Consider the following 18,381-nt stretch of genomic DNA (forward strand, 5'->3'; position numbering starts at 1 on the left):
GAAAATCTATATTATCAGTGAATTAAATATAAGAGAATTCCTGATTTTCACTGAAAAAACAAAAGAAGAAATGGTTAAATATAGAAAAAAAATCATTTGGGAACAGACACAAAAGTAGTGTTGGGTCTTTATGGGTTAATAACCATATTCTTTGCAATTTTCCTCTAGCCTTATGTGCAATATGGGAAAAAAAAGCCAACATAGGGACCATATGGTTGGAGTTTACTCAAGTGTGACTTCGCACCTTATCACCGTGGCGCATGGAAACACTTGTGGAGGCGTCAGGGCGCAATTTGGCACCGGCTTCCAAGGCTCTGATAAAAAGGGATTTCCTGCATTCAGAGACACATCCTCAGAGGACTTTACACAGGACTGATCTCCCATACGGAACCATGGAGAACTTTACGCATGACACAGGATTTACTTCTTCTACTTCTTCTTGTCGTCTGTGGAGACCGTGGACGGAAGCAGAGGACCAGAGTGCTGTGTGTAAAGTGAGTTTAGACAACTTCAAGTCTGAAAATGTAGAGAATATCCAACACGGTTTTTGTAATTGACTGCAGGTTTTGTTTTGTTTTGTTTAATTTTAGGTTTATTTCTTGGCTTTTGACCTTTCTGACATAAAACACCTCAAACCTCAAGTCACTCATCCGGTGAAGTGAGTACCTGAAACACCTTCATCTCTTATATTTGAATGAATGAATGATAGAATAGAATAGAATAGAATAGAATAGAATAGAATAGAATAGAATAGAATAGAATAGAATAGAATGTCTTTATTGTCATTGTACAGGTACAACGAAATTAAAAAGTGCAATCGTCCTAGGTGCCATAAAAAAGTATAAATAATGTATATAAAAGAGTACAAAAACTAAAATATAAAAAGACATAAGATATAAAAAGATATATATATATATATATATATATATATATATATATATATATATATATATATATATACAGATATAAAAAGAAAACCCTGATGGCATAAATATCTAAAAAGCAGCATAAAAAAAGAGTGTTACTAGAAGTATAAAAGAGATATAAAACATCATATACTCTGAATGAATGAATGAATGAATGAATGAATGAATTTATTTTTGGTTTTACATCAATCATTGTACTCAGTACATTAATCGTAATAAACATAAAAACCAAAAAAGGAATAGGCTAGAAGCAAAAGCTTTTTTTTTTTTTTTGCCTATCCTTCTCAACTAATACACTGCTTACATCAACTTAAATGTATACAGCATCGAGCATTCACACCATAATAATAACAAATGATTTTTTTTTTTTAAATTAACAACAAAAACACATCTACCATCTCAATTCAATATTTCTGAATAATTTAAACTTAAAGTACTCTTTTTTTTTTTTTTTTAACTTCGCCTTGTATTGAATTGTAAATGCATCTTATTTATATACTTTTATATCCCCTTTTAAATGTTTTTTCTTATTTTCTAGATTGTACTGGCCAAAATCGAAGTGCTTCGATTACCTATACCAGGATGCAGAAATGCTCCTGCGTAACTACCCAGTCCAAGCCACCATCTGCCCCTATGAGGAGTCCAGCAGCGACGAGGAGAGCGAGGAGGAGGAGGAGGAATTAACGGAAAAGGACAACTAAATGTCACTGCCTTGGGACTTACAGCTTTTTTTTTGTTACATAACGTGTTAATATATTTCTCTATTCTTAATTTATTCCTGTAAATTCTTGTAAATAACTATTTTCCTTTAAATAAACAACCACATGTAAATGCTTAAATTATTCTTGTACCATTTCTACCTTATTTGTATGCGATTTTCCTGAGCATTACATTAAAACACATAAAATGTCAGCGGCTCTATGGGAATTATTTATTGTTTTCTGTTGTTTATGATCATATTGTAAGCCCCAAAACCCAATTATAGCACTAGAAAAGCAGTCTCCCCCAAAGCAGATCACACACACACACCCACCCACCCCCATCACCACCAAAATGTAATCATTTGTTCCTTTTGCCGGTTTCAACATTTCCTGAAAATTTCATCAAAATCCTTCCATTATTTTTTGAGTTATCTTGCTAACAGACAAATAAACCAACAGACAAACCCCGATGAAAACATAACCTCCTTGGCGGAGGTAAAAATAAACTGTGAACTACTTTTCTTGGGTACAACCTAGAGGAAATAATCTTCTCAAAGGGAGGTTGGGATCTGATTTGTACCCTCTTTAGCATCTCTATACTGGTGTAAATACATGTAATTTTCCTCATAATTAGGAGGGTTAATTATGTAGGTGTTTGTGTTTAGTTTAATAGAAGTCCCAACAGGCTTTAAAAGCACCAGTGTTGCGTTCAGTGTAGCTGCCAGAGCATCTTGACAACCCATTCCCATGGATAAGTGCAAAGTGGTAAACGCACCATTTCCTGCGCACTGTCGCCTGAAGTGCGGAAACTGCGCGTCATGCGGAAGGTGTCACGAAAGCACATTAAGATCTGGAAGGTAGAGTTAACAGCCTCAAGTTAAAGCTCCAGTTTAGACAAAAACTACAGCAAAGTCCCTTATAGTTTCACCAAATCCAACAAGGTTTTGGGTGAATAATTATAGTAATAAAAGATCAGTTTGTTTGAACCCATTAAGACCCAGTGCTGCTTTTGTGGCAGTTACAAAAAGGAATTTTTTCTCTATTTAACCCAGGGATGTCAAACTCATTTTCTTCTGGGGGCCACATTCAGCCCAATTTAAGTGGGCTGGACCAGTAAAATAATAGCATGAAAACCAATAAATAATGACAACTCCAAATAGTTTTAGTGCAAAACAAACAAACAAAAAAACATTCAATAATGCCAGTATTTACATTTACAGACTATCCAGACAAAAAGGATGTGAATAACCTGAAAAAAATGGAATTTCTTAAGAAATATAAGTAAAATTTTATCAATATTATGCCTCGACTTATCATTTACACATAAGCAATACAGATTAGATCTACAAAGACACAAAACACTTAGTAACAGGCAGAATATTGTTAAAATTCCACTTAATTTTCTTCAGACATTTCAGGTTCATATTTGTTCAGGTTATTCACATTTTAAAGGATAGTTTGTTAATGTAAACATTTTCATAATTTAATGTTTTTTTGCATTAAATCAAAGAGAAAATATCGGTCATTATTTATAGGTTATTATGATATTATTTTTGAGTTTGATGCCCTAACTTGCACTCACACAAATACTGCACATCCAAAAAATATTTTAGTAACTGGCAGAAAATTAGCAAAATTGCACTTACTTCTCTTAGAACATCTCTAGTTTTTCATATTTTTTGTGAAAGGCTAGTTTGTAAATTTACACATTTTCATGTAATTTCACTTTTTTACACTAAAACAGAGGAAAAATTTGGAACTGTCATTATTTGTATGTTTTTATGGTAGTATTTTCCTAATCTGACCCACTTGAGACTAAAGTAGGGCTTTATATGGGCCCTAAAATAAAAGGATCGACTGTTATTTTCAGTGTAATTTTTGCATTTTACAAATTCATCCTGTGGGCCGGATTGGACCCTTTGGCAGGCTGGATTTGGCCCCCGGGAAGTATGTTTGTCACCTGTGATTTAACCTTTCTCAAGTGTTTTTTAATCATTTATTATAATATTATCCTCTGCATTTTGCATTTTTAAGTGAAAATCCTGTGTTTTCCTTTATTTAACCCATAAAGACCCAGTGCTATTTTTGAGGTAGGATTTTTCTGTATATGTCTTAAGTGATTTAACACCGTTTATTGTAATGTTATCCTTTTTCTTTTAAGTTTTTTCATTATAAATCATGTATTTTCTGATATTTAATTCACTGATCATGTAGATGTTCATAAAAGCTTAGATTATATTCAAAGGTTCTTGGAACAAATCAGAAAAAATTAGGAAAAGTGACCTTTTCAGAAAAAAAAAATCTTTAAGTTAACATAAAAACAAATCTCCATCCACTGTCATTTATTAAACTCCATGGGTTTTACTGGTGAATCAATGTTGTAGAAGATGACAGTGTTTCCACGGTAACTACAGAGCCTCTGAATATCCAAATGGGTCAAATCTGATGACCATGAAAAGATGACAAATTGTATTTTACACCAGTTTTTTACATGTATTGATGGAATTAGTGGATTAACAGTTATTAAACAGTTACATCTGTAGATGGTTTTGGTTATCAGTGGATGTTTGGGTTAATTACACAAAAGATAATTTATCTCTATTTCCATTTTATTCTTCACACTTGGAACAAACTCTGCATGCATAAATGCTGCAGCTGCTGCAGTCAGAGCCTTCAACATTATAACTGTTGAAGTGTTGTTCACCTTTTCTGCAGATGAAAGAATCTTTTGTGTATAATTTAGCATTTCTGACTGAACAACATGAACTCTTCACCTCCACCTGCACAGTGTGAGGACTGCAGACTCCTGTGGAAACCTGTGGGTTAGCCTGTAGCTGTTTTGCATGCAAAATTTACACACCTTAATAGGAGACAAGGTGGCCTGTAGCTGCACCAGAACACAGGCTTCTGACCCCCTTTACTTCAATCCATAAGAACCCAGTGTTACTTTTGTGTCAATTCCCAAATGAATTTTTCTCTTTTTTTTAACCTTCCCTAAGAGATTTATCACCATTTAATGTAATATTATCCTATGTCTTTTGTGTTTTTTCAGTGAAAATCTGGTATTCTTCCTACATTTAATTGACTAATCATGTAGATGTTCATAAAAGCTCAGATTAAAGTTAGGGTTATTATATAAAAAACAGAAAAAACTGAAGAAAAAGTGACTTTTTTAGCAATATCTATCATCAGCTGAACATAAACCCAGTGTCTCCATTCGCTGTCATTGACCCAACTCTATGGGTTTTACTGGTGAATCAATGGTGTAGAAGATGACAGTGTTTCCCTGGTAACTACAGAGCCTCTGAATGTCCCAATGGGTCATATCTGATGACCATGAAAAAATGGCAAACTGCATTTTACACCAATTTTTTACATGAATTGATAGGATTAGTGGATCAACAGTTAATAAACAGTTACATCCGTAGATGTTTTTGGTCACCAGTGCATGTTTGGGTCTTTATAGGTTAATTACACAAAAGATAATTTATCTCTGTTTGAAAGGTCCCAGTAATTTCCATTTCATTTTTCACACTTACTCTTGTAGGAGTAAAGCTATTTGAGTATTGTGACTTTAAAGCAACAGAAAACTGTCATTGAATGTTCCCAGATTAAAAGATCAGAAGACTTTAGAATATTTGCAGTTGTTCATTTTACATGTAACCCTTTTGAACTTCATAGTTAAGAATATACCAGTGTGTTCAGTCACTAGGTTCAAAGCTTAATAATTAGCTGAATAATAAATAGGTTAATGTTGTTGTGCCAAATTCTACTTCCTGCCAAAAACTGCATCATGCAGCAGCTGCCGAAAACAGCTCCCCGTTCCCAAGTCAGCCATGAAGAGGACAAAGTACACCAAATTCACCCTGTCAAAGTAATTTCACTCCTTTGGCTCTGAAAGCTTTTTCTGATGGGGGATGTAGTTTTCTGCAATATCTGGTGCTGAATTCTGCTCCCTGCAAAACTGCATCTCCAACCACAGGTGATGTAGTTTTCGGCAGTATCTGTTTATATTGATATATATTTTGTGTGTTGTGTATGTAAGATTTAATTTTAGCAAGTTTTATATACCTTACAGTTTGCACATTAATATTAAACAGTTAGAAAAAACATAACTGCTATATTTTACAATATTATGAATTACTTAATTGCTACACAGCTATGATGGTGTTAAGAGGTTGAATAGTTCTCAATTAATTACATACCCCACAGTCAGAAAGGAGAAAAAGTTGTGACAGGATGAATTTGGTGCACATTGTCCTCTTCATGGTTGATTTGGGAAGGGGGAGTGGTTTTCGGCAGGGAGTAGAGTTTTATTCATTGGCCTGCAATGAAGCCATTTTATTTTCTGGGAGAAAAGGATTTTGTATAATGTGCCTTTGTTTTATTAAAAATGTCATTTAAAATGTTCACCCTGGTTTGTGTGAAAAATACAGGGTGGGGAAGCAAAATTTACAATATTTTGAGGCAGGGATTGAAAGACAGTGTATGACCAATTAGTTTATTGAAAGTCATGAGAATTTATTTGCCGCAAGAAAATTGACATAATAGAAAATGTTTTTATTCTATGTGTTCTTCTTCTTTCTCAATAACTGCCTTCACACGCTTCCTGAAACTTGTGCAAGTGTTCCTCAAAATATTGGGGTGACAACTTCTCCCATTCTTCTTTAATAGTATCTTCCAGACTTTCTCGTAATAGTTTTGCTCATAGTCATTCTCTTCTTTCCATTATAAACAGTCTTTATGGACACTCCAACTATTTTTGAAATCTCCTTTGGTGTGACGAGTGCATTCAGCAAATCACACACTCTTTGACGTTTGCTTTCCTGATTACTCATATGGGCAAAAGTTTCTGAAAAGGTATGGATAATAGTGTTAGGTATGATTATGACATCAATATATGTTTGGTTTCAAAACAATTGACGTAGTGCCTGCTGAGAAAAAACAACTAAATGTTCATTGTAAATTTTGCTTCCCCACCCTGTATGTTTTATTTTCATACATGAACCAATTGACCAGATGTAGTGATGGGACTTTTGGTTCTTTGAAGGGAGCCGTTCAATCAGGAGCCGTTCACTGAAAAGAGCCGTTCAAAAGACTGGCTCTTTTATGTTTTTTTTGCATTATTTTGAAACACCAATGTTTTAATGACTAAATAGACTACATGTGATGATTTACATTACATTTTAAAGATGTTTAATTGGTGTGGCAGTAAATATTATCTTACCGTAAAAAAGAATAGTTAGTTAAAATGTGTGGGCTAAATACATGACATGAGAGGTGACATTAGGCAAATGTTGGAATTTGACCAAAAACATCACAGTATGTTATGTGGACTAGTCTGTAGCCTAAAAATAAAGAAGAAAATAAAACATTTTCTTATGAAATAACATTTTATTCTCCTCAAAACAAGAACAATAAATGTGTGTAAACATACGGAAAAAATTGCACAAAACACAACAGTGATTAATCACTGCAATTACTTAATACCTGAACTATAGCGCAATTCGCAGAACAAGAACAGTATGTTGGTAAACATACAGAAAAAATGTGCAAAACACAAAAGTGATTCATCATTGTAATCACTTAAATACCTTAGTAGTGCATTTTCCCCAGTGATGCTAAATTGACAGGCAGTCGGGCACTCCCTCCTTAAAAAAAAATTAAAAAAAAAATGAATAAAAATGAACTGCTCTTTACAAAGACTCGGTTCCCATCGTTCATCTCAAAGAGCCGTTCAAAAGATTCGATCCGTTCGTGAACGTCCTATCACTAACCGGATGTGACGAAGTAAGGTGAAGCAGGAAGAGGAATGGAGGAAGAAGAGGACGGAGCGCGTGGTAGAAATAGTGGTCGTAGCAGTTAAAAGTTGGTAAAACACTAACTTTTTTGACATTTCTGTAAAGGTTCATTGAGGAACCAACAGTGACTCTTAGAGGAATAATTGTAGTAATGTAAGAGTGATTTGTGTAGACTGTGGTGAAGTCTCCAACGACATGGCAGCTTAGAGCTAGTCGGCCTGAGTAGCTTATCGCGACCGCTTTAGGACTTTGTGGATGTTCGCCTGCTGTATGGACCATCAGCCTGTAGTCCTGTCTGTCCAGCTGTGCATCGCGAGATTCGGGGACTGAACTGCAGGTCCGTGGGCGACAAGGACTGCCATTCACCCATGTTTCACTGTGCTACATGGAGGAGCTTCTCCATCCTGTCGGCGGTGCGCATGAGGACGGCATCCATCTTACCTGTGAGTTTTGGTTTGTGGCGCGAGAGCACGAAACGGCCGTTTAGTTTCTGGCTGCCCCGCCCACAAGCTGCGTTTCCGGCCTGCACCATGAGTTCTGTTCACTGGTTGGGTACCCATTTAAGCCTTTCATGCATGAATTATGAGAACCTTAGTTGAGTTTTTTTTTTTTTTTTTTTTTTGTGAGTGTTTTTATTCCTCCTTAGGCATGAAAAAAAAATGAGATTGAGGTTTTTTTGTTTTTTTTTTTTCATAGATTTACAAAAATGTCTACTCAGCTACACCATGAATTTTATTCTTGAAGCAAAGAACATGTATTTAAAACCCAATATCATAAAGTGATATGAAAACCGTGAAATGAAACCATGTTTAATGCAGCTAATCTGATACTTTCTCACATTTTAACATATTCTAATACTAGTTATTACTCACTTCATGGAGATAATATGCAAAAAATAACAATTAACAATTGATTTCAACTCAAGAACCAATTAAGAACAGCAAAGTTACAGTAATGGTATGAATTGCAGTTTATGAGATGATGCATAAGCGTCCACTGTGTTGGCTGATACGGAACTAAAACAACTAAACCCATGAATATACATGAGAACACCTAGGGCCTCATGTATAAAGCGTGCGTATGCACAAAAACCTGGCGTACACCCTTTTCCACGCTCACGTTCAGATGTATAAAGAGTGAAGTGACCGTGGAAATGTGCGGTCCTTCACGCCAAGTCCATAGCTGGCGTATGCACGTTTCTAGTGCTTTGGAACCTTTGGCGACACTTAGAGGTGACACTGGGAAACTGTTAATAATGTGAAAAAGGTCATTCCTCCGATTGATGGGCACATCGGAGATACACAGAAGAACAATGAACACACCGCGCAAGAGATCCTACTGTCAGAGCAGCACATCAACCAACAGAACCAGAACCAATTAGACCCTGTATCCATCAATGCCAATCCTGCCCGGATGGACATTCAGCAACAGCAAAGAGACAAGGACATAAAATTCATAGGTTGATAAATATAGTGTTCATGTCTGTGAGAACATTTATTTGTCGGTCCAGTCGCTCATTGACTCCGCCGATTGTCCTCACGATGTCCTCTGGTGACTCGGATCAGTACAGACCCATGCTGGTCGGACGGGCATCAGCAGTGGGCTGTGGCGGACCAGAGGACCTGCTAACGCTGGGGAGGCAACAGGAAGCCTCTGTGACAGGAGGATGATACTGGGTCTGACTGTCTTCTGCCTCATTGTTGGAAAATAATAATGTGAGTGATTAAGCATGAGTCAAAGTCATTGATTTCCTCTTTGATATCCTGACACGATTACGCATGAACCTTTATCCTTTTTGTCTGTGATCAGACTGTTGTATGACCCGTAGAATGAACTAATGTGTGACTTACACTAATACTAAATATATATTTATCTTGGGGGTGATCCGCATCAGCCCTGTGAGAAAAGTGTCACAATATCGGCGACTCTTTCCTCAAACAGTCTCAGTTCGTCTCTTTTCTCCTTCCGCCTGTTTCGGCCTCCACTTCGCGTCCACCTTGACGTAATCGTCTGATCACGCAGACGGGAATCCCAGAGGGAATCCCACCTGCAGACCCTGTTTATACTGATTTGCATATTTAAATGTGGGTGTGGAGAGGGAGGAGTCTGGTACTCCAACATATGCACTCAATTCCACGCTGATTGAGATGTATAAAGGAAACGTACTTGAATTCGGGCGTACGCACAGTTTTATACATCTGGATTTTTTTGTGCGTTCGGACTTTTCTGGATTTGGGTGTACGCCAGGTTTCAGTATGAAATCCACGCAAGTCTTTGTACATTAGGCCCCTGGAGAATAACTGTCCACTGTAGTGACCACTATGCATGAAAGGGTTAAGCTTGTTTGTATTGTTGACATAAGTGTCCACAAGCAGTGGTGTAGTGGTCCCTGGAGAAGTGGGTATACTTTAAATTTTTGGCTTCCTCTTCTTTTCTTTTCTTTTTTTTTTTTTTAAGTCAAGAAAAACACTGTTTTAGAAACGGTGACATGTCAGACTACTCTATTTAGTTTACTAAATCTGTCAGTAGTATTTGCTCACTATTATAAAATTATCATGACTTGATCAGGAGCAGTTTATAGGTATTACTGGTCACGCAACCAGCTGCATGAATGTAAATGGATTCAACATGAGGCAAACATAGGATAACATTAGCCTTTTATAACGTTAGCCTTTCATAACATTTGTCTAGTCGCATGGTCGAACTATTGGTGACAAAATGCCATCTCCTCAGTGATTCTGAAACCACCTTAAAACTTACCTCAGAATTATGTATTCCATGACAGTAGGTTCTCAATATGTGTCACTCAGTTGAAAGACGTTTATTCTGCCTCTCATTCGCATTTCCAATAATCATGCATCTTTCAATGAGATGTGCAGTGACCTGTCGATCATCTAGGGTGGCACTGGCACCTGAGGTGTCCAGTCAGGTTGCAGAGATGGCCAGCGTTAGTAAGCAATATTTTCCTTGGCATGACCCACCCTATTCTGCCTCTGATTGGCTCATCAGTCCTCATGCCTAAAGTTAACCAATCTAATCAGTGAAGGCACTGAGTACTAGCCACTTAGAGGCAGAGTAGAGCGGGTCATGGCTTCACCGTCCTAGGGAAAAGCATGGGCAATTTGACTCAGATACTACTGAGTAGTGTGCATCAGGGGGATTTAGAAGTGGGTGTACCCAATGCTGACTGAAAAATATGTGGATATACTCCCCATATACCCTGGACTACACCTCTGTCCGCAAGTAACATTAAAGGTGGGGTACGAGATCTTAGAAAAACGGTTCAAGCAAGCTACATTTTGAAAATACTCAGTTCAAAAATCCAAACCCCTTTCTTCAGGAGCCCCCCCCCCCCCCCCCCCCCCAAAACCCACAACCCACGCCTCCAGAGTACTGGCGCGTGCAATGCTTGTTCCCAAGGGTTCGTGAGCGCTGCACAGCAACAATTCGCCGGCTCCGGCCCCGATCCTCACATATCTCATTCAGTCTCCTCCAACACCCCTGCTCTTACAGAACAGCCCCAGTTCATACCTATCTGGCTAACGTTACATTTCCTAGTGATTTATGTTGGTGACAAAACAGTTTGCCGGTGAACTTTCCATCCTAATATAACAAATATAGCCTGGCTCTGGCTTTGTTTCCTGTACAAGTGCTCCAAGCTTTTGAGAATGCATGATTCATGCATGCAGAAGGGGGAGGGACAAATGGCAGTTGAGTTTGATAGACATATCACCGTTTGATCATTTTGATTGGGCGCTTGAAATGATTGGATGGTATTTTTTCAGTCCTGTCCATTCCACAGGTGACTATTTTTTTTTTTATTTTAGTGTTGGAGCATTTAATTAATTGGTTGAAATTGTGGTGTAAAAGGGATTTTAAGCATATAGTAAAAAAATGCTCCAGGAAAACAACTCGCACCCCACCTTTAAGTCTATGTTTTTTTATTTTATTTTTTAATTGAAACTGAGAGTGTTTTATTAATGTTTGGTCATTGAACTGACATAGTTTGGTTTGAGTGCATTGCTCATTGAAAAGAACTGAATAGAGACATTTAAGTGAATATAACCATTTTATTTTGCCCCTTTGTATTTTTCTTTATTTAATTTTTTTTTTTCCTGTTTCAGTAAACAGTTAAATTTATAACTATTGTTTCATTATTGTGTATGGTAAGGTGTAATTTCACTATTACTATCAGAATATTAGGGATAGTTAGTTACACATGTCAGAGCATTAATTAACTGTAGGATATTAGAAGTTAAGTATGTAAAGAACTCGTGAGCACACTCCAGTATTAGGTTAAATCACCTAGGGGGTGCTACATACACATATGTAAGTATTATATTCAGATTTGTGCTTACAAAGCTCTGATAACCTCTTTAACCCTGGCCGGCCTGGGTCTTTCTCAGGGTTGGGTGTCAGACTTGGTGATTCTTGGTGTCACTTACATGGGTGTGAAATTTGTTCCCTCAAATGTAAAAGCACAAACTGATGCTCAGGCTGATGAACCTTTAACCTTTAGGTCTGTTTGAGGTTATCTACACTTACAGATAGAGAGACACGACTTAAAGAAATATGACGTATTTTTGGAATTACTGAAATAAGGACAGAGATCACACACCTGTGGAACAGCCACTGGGGGTCAGTGTCTTGTCCAAGGATACTTTGCTTGTGCATAACCTCATCTGAAGCCTAAACCACAACTCAAGACCCTGGTGCTAAAAGTACTGAAGTCACATTTTTGGATAATTCAAGTTGAGCATATAAACATGTTGTATTTGTTTAGCTAAGGCCACCCTATAAATATTTTTAACAGACTTTTTTTGTGACTTCAATACTTCTAACACCAGGGTCTTCAATTGTACATCAATGTATTATATCTGTCTGCGACCTGGGGAAGAAAAGTTTTGGATTTTTTACATTAAATAATTGTCTTATTTGGGAACGACATGAAGCTCAAATACATAATTTTTTTGTAATTTATTTTTTGCAGTGCGCAGTGTTTTGTTTTTTTTTTTTTGTAAAGCTGTGAAACTTTTGTCCCCTACATAGGACAAAAATCCGTTGCTGGGTCTCAGGAGGATATGGTAGGGTGAAAAAAAACCCAACAACATTAGCCTCTCAGGTGCAGCTGAATGCAAATCTAAACTTGCATAAAATGGAAACACTCAAGTAAAGGCAAGTGAAATAATATTTTTGACAGCAACCTGCTTGTTTTGCTGGGCCAAGTGAACATAATGCATTTTGGCACAGTTTCAGCTTTATAGACACACACTCCTCTTTCCCAGGACACAGTGTGAATTTGGGTGTGAGGAATACACACCTTAATGAGAGAATAGTTTTCAGTCCCATGAATGACCTCTGTAATCTATGGTACACTCCATAGTCTCCTTGAGTAACGTTAGGTCGAACTGTAACAGGCACATGTATGAATAATGGATTTTAAAGGAAAAAAATCAGAAAGTTTTAAGTTCAGTCCTTTTCTACAGGCATTGAACATGACTGAAATAAAAGATATTAGTAAAATTTAATGTCATTTGTAGTTTAGATGTTAGCTGCTGGAATTAACCCTCTGTGCATAAATATTTAGTTTAGGCTCAACGGAGGTACATCAGAACTAATAAAGTGCAGTGTCTTTAACAAGTAGCCTTCCCCTGAATGGTGTCAGAATCTGAGGTTCTTCTGTGGGAACCCATGGGTCAGTGTGTAGGTGTGTAGATGCAAGTTTACACATCTTTATACAACACTGAACTCATGACCTCAACTAGACACCCTTTATTACAATTACAAACAAAGAAAATTTAATCACAGTGAATCTTCGCTTATATTCATTTCTCATACTTTTACAGTCAGTGGTTTGAAGTAATTTGACTATTATGACTGAAAAGGAACAAACTATATCGAATGTTCCCAGATCACGAGATAAAAATGCTATATATCGCACACAAATGTTCAATTTAATACCCATGTTTATGCATTGTGTTTAGATTTGTGATTACTCTGATAACCTGATAACCTCAACCCTGACCTGGATGGGTCCTTCTCGGAGTTGGGTGTCAGACTTGGTGATTTTTGGAGTGTTACTTACATGGGTGTGAAATTTGTTCCCCTCTGGAGTTAAGTGTGTCCTCACAGACAGACTGATGCCCTGACAGATGAACCTTTAACCTTTAGGTCTGTGTAAGGTTACCTGTATGTATACAAACACTTCTGACTGTAATAGTATAGCACAGTGGTTCTCAAACTTTTTACAGTGGATTACCCCCTGAAATATGCTTTTTTAGCCAAGAACCCCCAACTCTTGCTTCAGCATTTTTGATTGAAAAAATAAATAAAAAAAAAAATAGGCAAAATTTGTTCCTGTGCCAAGGATGTCTGTTTGTATTTGCAAAACTTGGTAAAAAAACAACATACATTTAACTGTAATATATAAAAAATAACACATTTTTACAGTAAATTTTGTGTGCAAAATATAAACTGAAAAGTGCCCTTTTTCGTTGATAAGAAAAATAAATAAATTGGTCATTAATTTATAAGTGAACCTTTCATTAACAAAAAATAATAACTGAGCTACTCAAATAAACTAATTTTGAATAACATAAAATAAAAGTGTTCTTAAAATGTTAACAAGATGACAGACAATAAAACTATTTTATGAATGTATTTATTCTGTTTTATATTTCAGCATTTATTCTCATTACTTATTTTGCATTCTGTACATGATGACATATTTAATGTATTTTTCCAAAAACATTTCAAGTACCCCCTGGGCTTCTTCCAAGTACCCCTGGGAGTACATGTACCCAACTTTGGGAAGTCCTGGTATAGCATATTTTTAAATGACTGGAGAAAATCATAGTTTCACAACATCACTGCAGCTGTACAGACCATTAAACATCTGTAAATGTCTGCACACATACACTACTGAAAGTATTTTTAGGTATATAGTGGAGGTGGAAGAAGAATTAAGTTTCTATTCTTAAATAAAAGCCCCCATGGACAAGTTAGAAAACTAAGTACTAATATGTCATTGTGAATGTACTTCTTAAATAAATGTCTGCAAACCTATTTTCAGCAAAATCCACTATGCAGAAGAATAGTCTCTGTCAGTGTTTTACAGTATGATATTTTTAGATTCATATTACTGCTGTATTTTACTGCAGCAGTCCATCTTGTTCCATAACCTCATCATACAGTAGGTTTGTAGCATCACTGTTGTGTAAGAATGTCGTATTTCTTTTCATTATCTCAGAGAAACACTCCTGTTCTATACTTTGTGACAATGCATTTTCCAATGAATGTAAGAGTTTATTTAGTTTATACAGTAGGATAATTAACAAAGGGACACTTGATACTTCTGTGTGTTAATATTCCAAATCAACATCTTTGGAGATACATGGTTTTCACTGGGCTAGAAGTTTAAGAAAAAAGTATCTAAAGCTGACATAAGGAAATAAAGTACATTATTTGTAGTTTTTACTCCCTTGCAGATGAAAAGTAAACAGTCCACTGCTGCGAAACAGATTGTGACTTCTGTTTAAAGTTTAATTCTAATTCTCTATTTATATAAATATTTCTATAAATACCAAATTTCTCATTTTCCTTGATATTTCATTCTCACTTGTGTTTTTTTTTCTACCTGTCTTTCTCTTGCACTGGTGTGCTTTATGTTACTGCTGTCAGCTGTGAAATTTCCCCATGGTGGGATCAATAAAGTCTTATCTTATCTTATCTTATCTTATCTTATCTTATCTTATCTTATCTTATCTTACCTTACCTTACCTTACCTTACCTTACCTTACCTTACCTTACCTTACCTTACCTTACCTTACCTGTCAACATTGTCAAATTTGATGACTTCCCACAGTTTAAACTTTTCTGCTACCTTTTCCCAGGGCTTGGTGACAATTTAGGTTTGATGAACATACACCTGATGGGGTGAAGAGTGTCCAGTAGTCCTATGAGTGACCTCTAAAGTTTGCGATGCACTCCTTAACCCTCTATGTACTGTATGTGGCAACAAAGTGTACATTTAACAGGTGAAGACTGTCGTGTTATTTTTTACACTTTATTTTTATTATTTTTTTAAGAACATTTAGCAGATATGGACATATAGAAGGAAGACAAAAAAATATAAAGAAATACAAACCTCAAAAGAAAAATAACATAGTTTGCTCCAGTGTTGCGGTGTTATTTTGTATTATATTACGTTAATCTTATGCTCATTGAAAACAAATGCTATCTGTGTAAGTGCAGTGTCTTGTGTTGATTCATTTCTGACTTACCAACTTGACCTCTCCATCTCCTCCTGGATGGTGTGAGGACTTCAGGGTCTTCTGTGGGAACCAATGGCATGGTCTTCAGGTGTTTTGTTTTTTTCGATTGCCAAATTTCCACACCTTAATGGAAAACAGTGGGTTAACCATAGCACAGACCGCTGAACTATGACCTCAGTAAGGCACGTTTTAATCTAATGACAAAAACGGCCATTTAAAACAATATGAACACTGGAAAAAATCCAAATCTTACCAAGTGTATTTTTCTCATTTCAAGTCAAAATATCTCATCACACTTAAAATAAGACATAATCACCTAAAAAATAACTTTTCAGTGAGATATAAGAACTTATTTTTAGACAATAGATCTTGAAAATCTCATTTCAAGTAATTTTACCAGGATAATTTTCAGTAGATCCATTGGCAGATTTTTTTTTTTTTTTTTTTTTTGCTTAATTCAACCCCATTTGAATTCCAGGTGACCCTACGTGGGGTCCTGACCCCAAGGTTGAAAAACACAGGGTTAATACCTTTTCTGTCCCACTCTGACGTGAGCTTTTGCAGACTTTCCCAGGACTTGGTGTGAATAGGGGTGTGATGAATACACACCTACAGAGTGTACAGTGTTTGGTCCAGTCAGTGACCTCTGTGGAACTTCCTCAAACACACATACACCAACCTAGTATTTGTAGTATTAGATTAAATTCATGCTGAAATACAAATGTTAAGATGTCATCACTGAAGTTGATATTTTGTGATTTTTTTTTTTTTTTTTTTTTGTTGTATGTAGCCTACATTTGGGTCAGGCCGCTGGCGTACTCTTGTGAACTTTGACTGGGCCCGTGGTGTGATCATCAACACCCTGCAAGGTGATGAAGTGTGACACAGTTGGGCCGAGGCTGAACCTAATACACAGGCTTCCCACAGTCACACCTCAGCTTGTGCCTGGGAACAGAAAGCTTGTTGTCAGAGGTAATTTTATTATTTTTGATTTTTTTTTTTTTTTTTTCTTCAAGAATATGGCTAGATCATTTTTAGATTTTTGTAGTGAAAATGTGCCTGTGATTGTGAAAATGCTCATCTTTGTTGAGAAGAAAGCTGGTCCACATTGTCTGACAACCAGGATTTATTGTAGGGATTATGATAAAGTGGTATCCTGACAAACAGTGACACAGGATATTAAATACAGACTTGAGAATGGAACTGTCTGTTGTATTGCAGTTTAATGTCACCACAACCATCATTTATTAGAAAGAATAAATCATGTTATTTTATACCAAAAGTGCACAGAAAACTGACACGACCATGTAAGCCTGTGATGTTTCATGTTACAGTAACTTCATGCTGAGACAGTTCAGTTACTGCATTTAACCAACAGATGGGGCAAGTCGGCCAAATAAAAGTGTTCAACAAGCTTTTGAGTTTATAATGTAATTTTGTCATTCAGCCACATGGGGGCTGTGTTGGACAGGAGTTTTCAACCACAGCATGAGGAAAAATTAAAATCTAATTTAGACGACTTTTCATCCATAATATTTGATAACTTAAAACATAAATAATAAGCTTTTCATGAAAATGTCACTGAATATTACACTCATTCTGGATTTATTTATTGTACATTTGTCTGATGCTTTTTTATAATTTTCATTTAATCCTTTTTTGTCCTTTATTTGGACACTGAAGTTGCATTAAATAGTTTCAGTAATTGACGGGATTTTTTTTTTTTAGTTTATTACATTACAAAAATACATTTCTGGACATTATTTATAGGTTAATTCTTTTCACACAGGCAGTTTAAAATATGTGCAAAACAAGCTGTGTAGACCCCTGATTATGGTTAAATATTGCACATGGATTAATAATGCATAAAATAATATAGTTATATGTATTTGTCTATGTACAGTTTTTAACTTATTTCTCTTGTTCTGACTGAATTTCTTTTTTTTTTCTTTTTTACAGTACTTTATATTATCCATTATCTATGGTAAAAAAAAAAATATATATACTCCAACTGTACATTATAGTGCATATACTTTAAGTAGATGTTGCATATAAACATACACGCACATAATGTTTTTTTGTAAATGCCTTTTTGTACATTACATATGCATTACATATTCAGCACATATGTTTAACAGGAATTTTTCTTAAGACGACTATACACAAAAAGAAGCGTGATTAAGCAGTAAGACTGAGCAGCAGTCTGGCTGTAATGAGACAGAGGACAAGAAGCATAAATCTGTCAGTGGAGTGAACCCTTCATATGTATTTCTATGTCAAGTGAAACCACAGAGTTACTGTGGTTCCTCTCAGCACATAAACATTCTGGCTCACGGTGCTGTCTAAGAGATATAGCTGTTGTGCTTTTCTACACCTTGTTATCTTACCCTCCACTTAAATAGTTAGTTTGGTCTCCTCCTGTCTCTGAGATGTGTGAAGAGGAGATAATTACAATTTCAGCAACGTTTGCCAGGTGATTACCTCATAATCCCCTATTTCATTTGATAAGTCACGCATTGATTTAACTCAGAGTTGGACCTAATGGAGTATCTTTTCCACCGCCACAGTGATTTGTATGCTGGGGCGAAAGGACAACAGTGGATTGGAGGCAGAAAAACAGCCGCTCGCCATTCCTGTCTCTCAGTCGCCGATGAAAGATGAGCAACAAAAAGGCAGGTTT

General features: G+C 36.2%; 1 protein-coding gene across 1 annotated transcript; it reads left to right on the plus strand.

Moving 5' to 3' along the window:
* Positions 1 to 392: 392 nt before the first annotated feature.
* ripply2 (ripply transcriptional repressor 2) lies at positions 393 to 1,627 on the plus strand. Its single transcript, XM_030128229.1, has 3 exons — positions 393 to 494; positions 591 to 658; positions 1,465 to 1,627. Exons 1-3 carry the CDS (start codon positions 393 to 395, stop codon positions 1,625 to 1,627), a joined length of 333 nt encoding a protein of 110 aa, XP_029984089.1.
* The last annotated feature ends 16,754 nt before the right edge of the window (positions 1,628 to 18,381 follow it).

The sequence above is a fragment of the Sphaeramia orbicularis genome, chromosome 24 (assembly GCF_902148855.1).
Source record: "Sphaeramia orbicularis chromosome 24, fSphaOr1.1, whole genome shotgun sequence".
Taxonomy (NCBI): domain Eukaryota; kingdom Metazoa; phylum Chordata; class Actinopteri; order Kurtiformes; family Apogonidae; genus Sphaeramia; species Sphaeramia orbicularis.

Bases quoted from the DNA above. Each gene is read 5' to 3' on its own strand.
- ripply2 (XM_030128229.1), top strand. From the start codon at position 393: ATGGAGAACTTTACGCATGACACAGGATTTACTTCTTCTACTTCTTCT. The intron at 495-590 runs GTGAGTTTAGAC...GTTTAATTTTAG, and splicing joins ACCAGAGTGCTGTGTGTAAA to GTTTATTTCTTGGCTTTTGA. The intron at 659-1,464 runs GTGAGTACCTGA...CTTATTTTCTAG, and splicing joins CAAGTCACTCATCCGGTGAA to ATTGTACTGGCCAAAATCGA.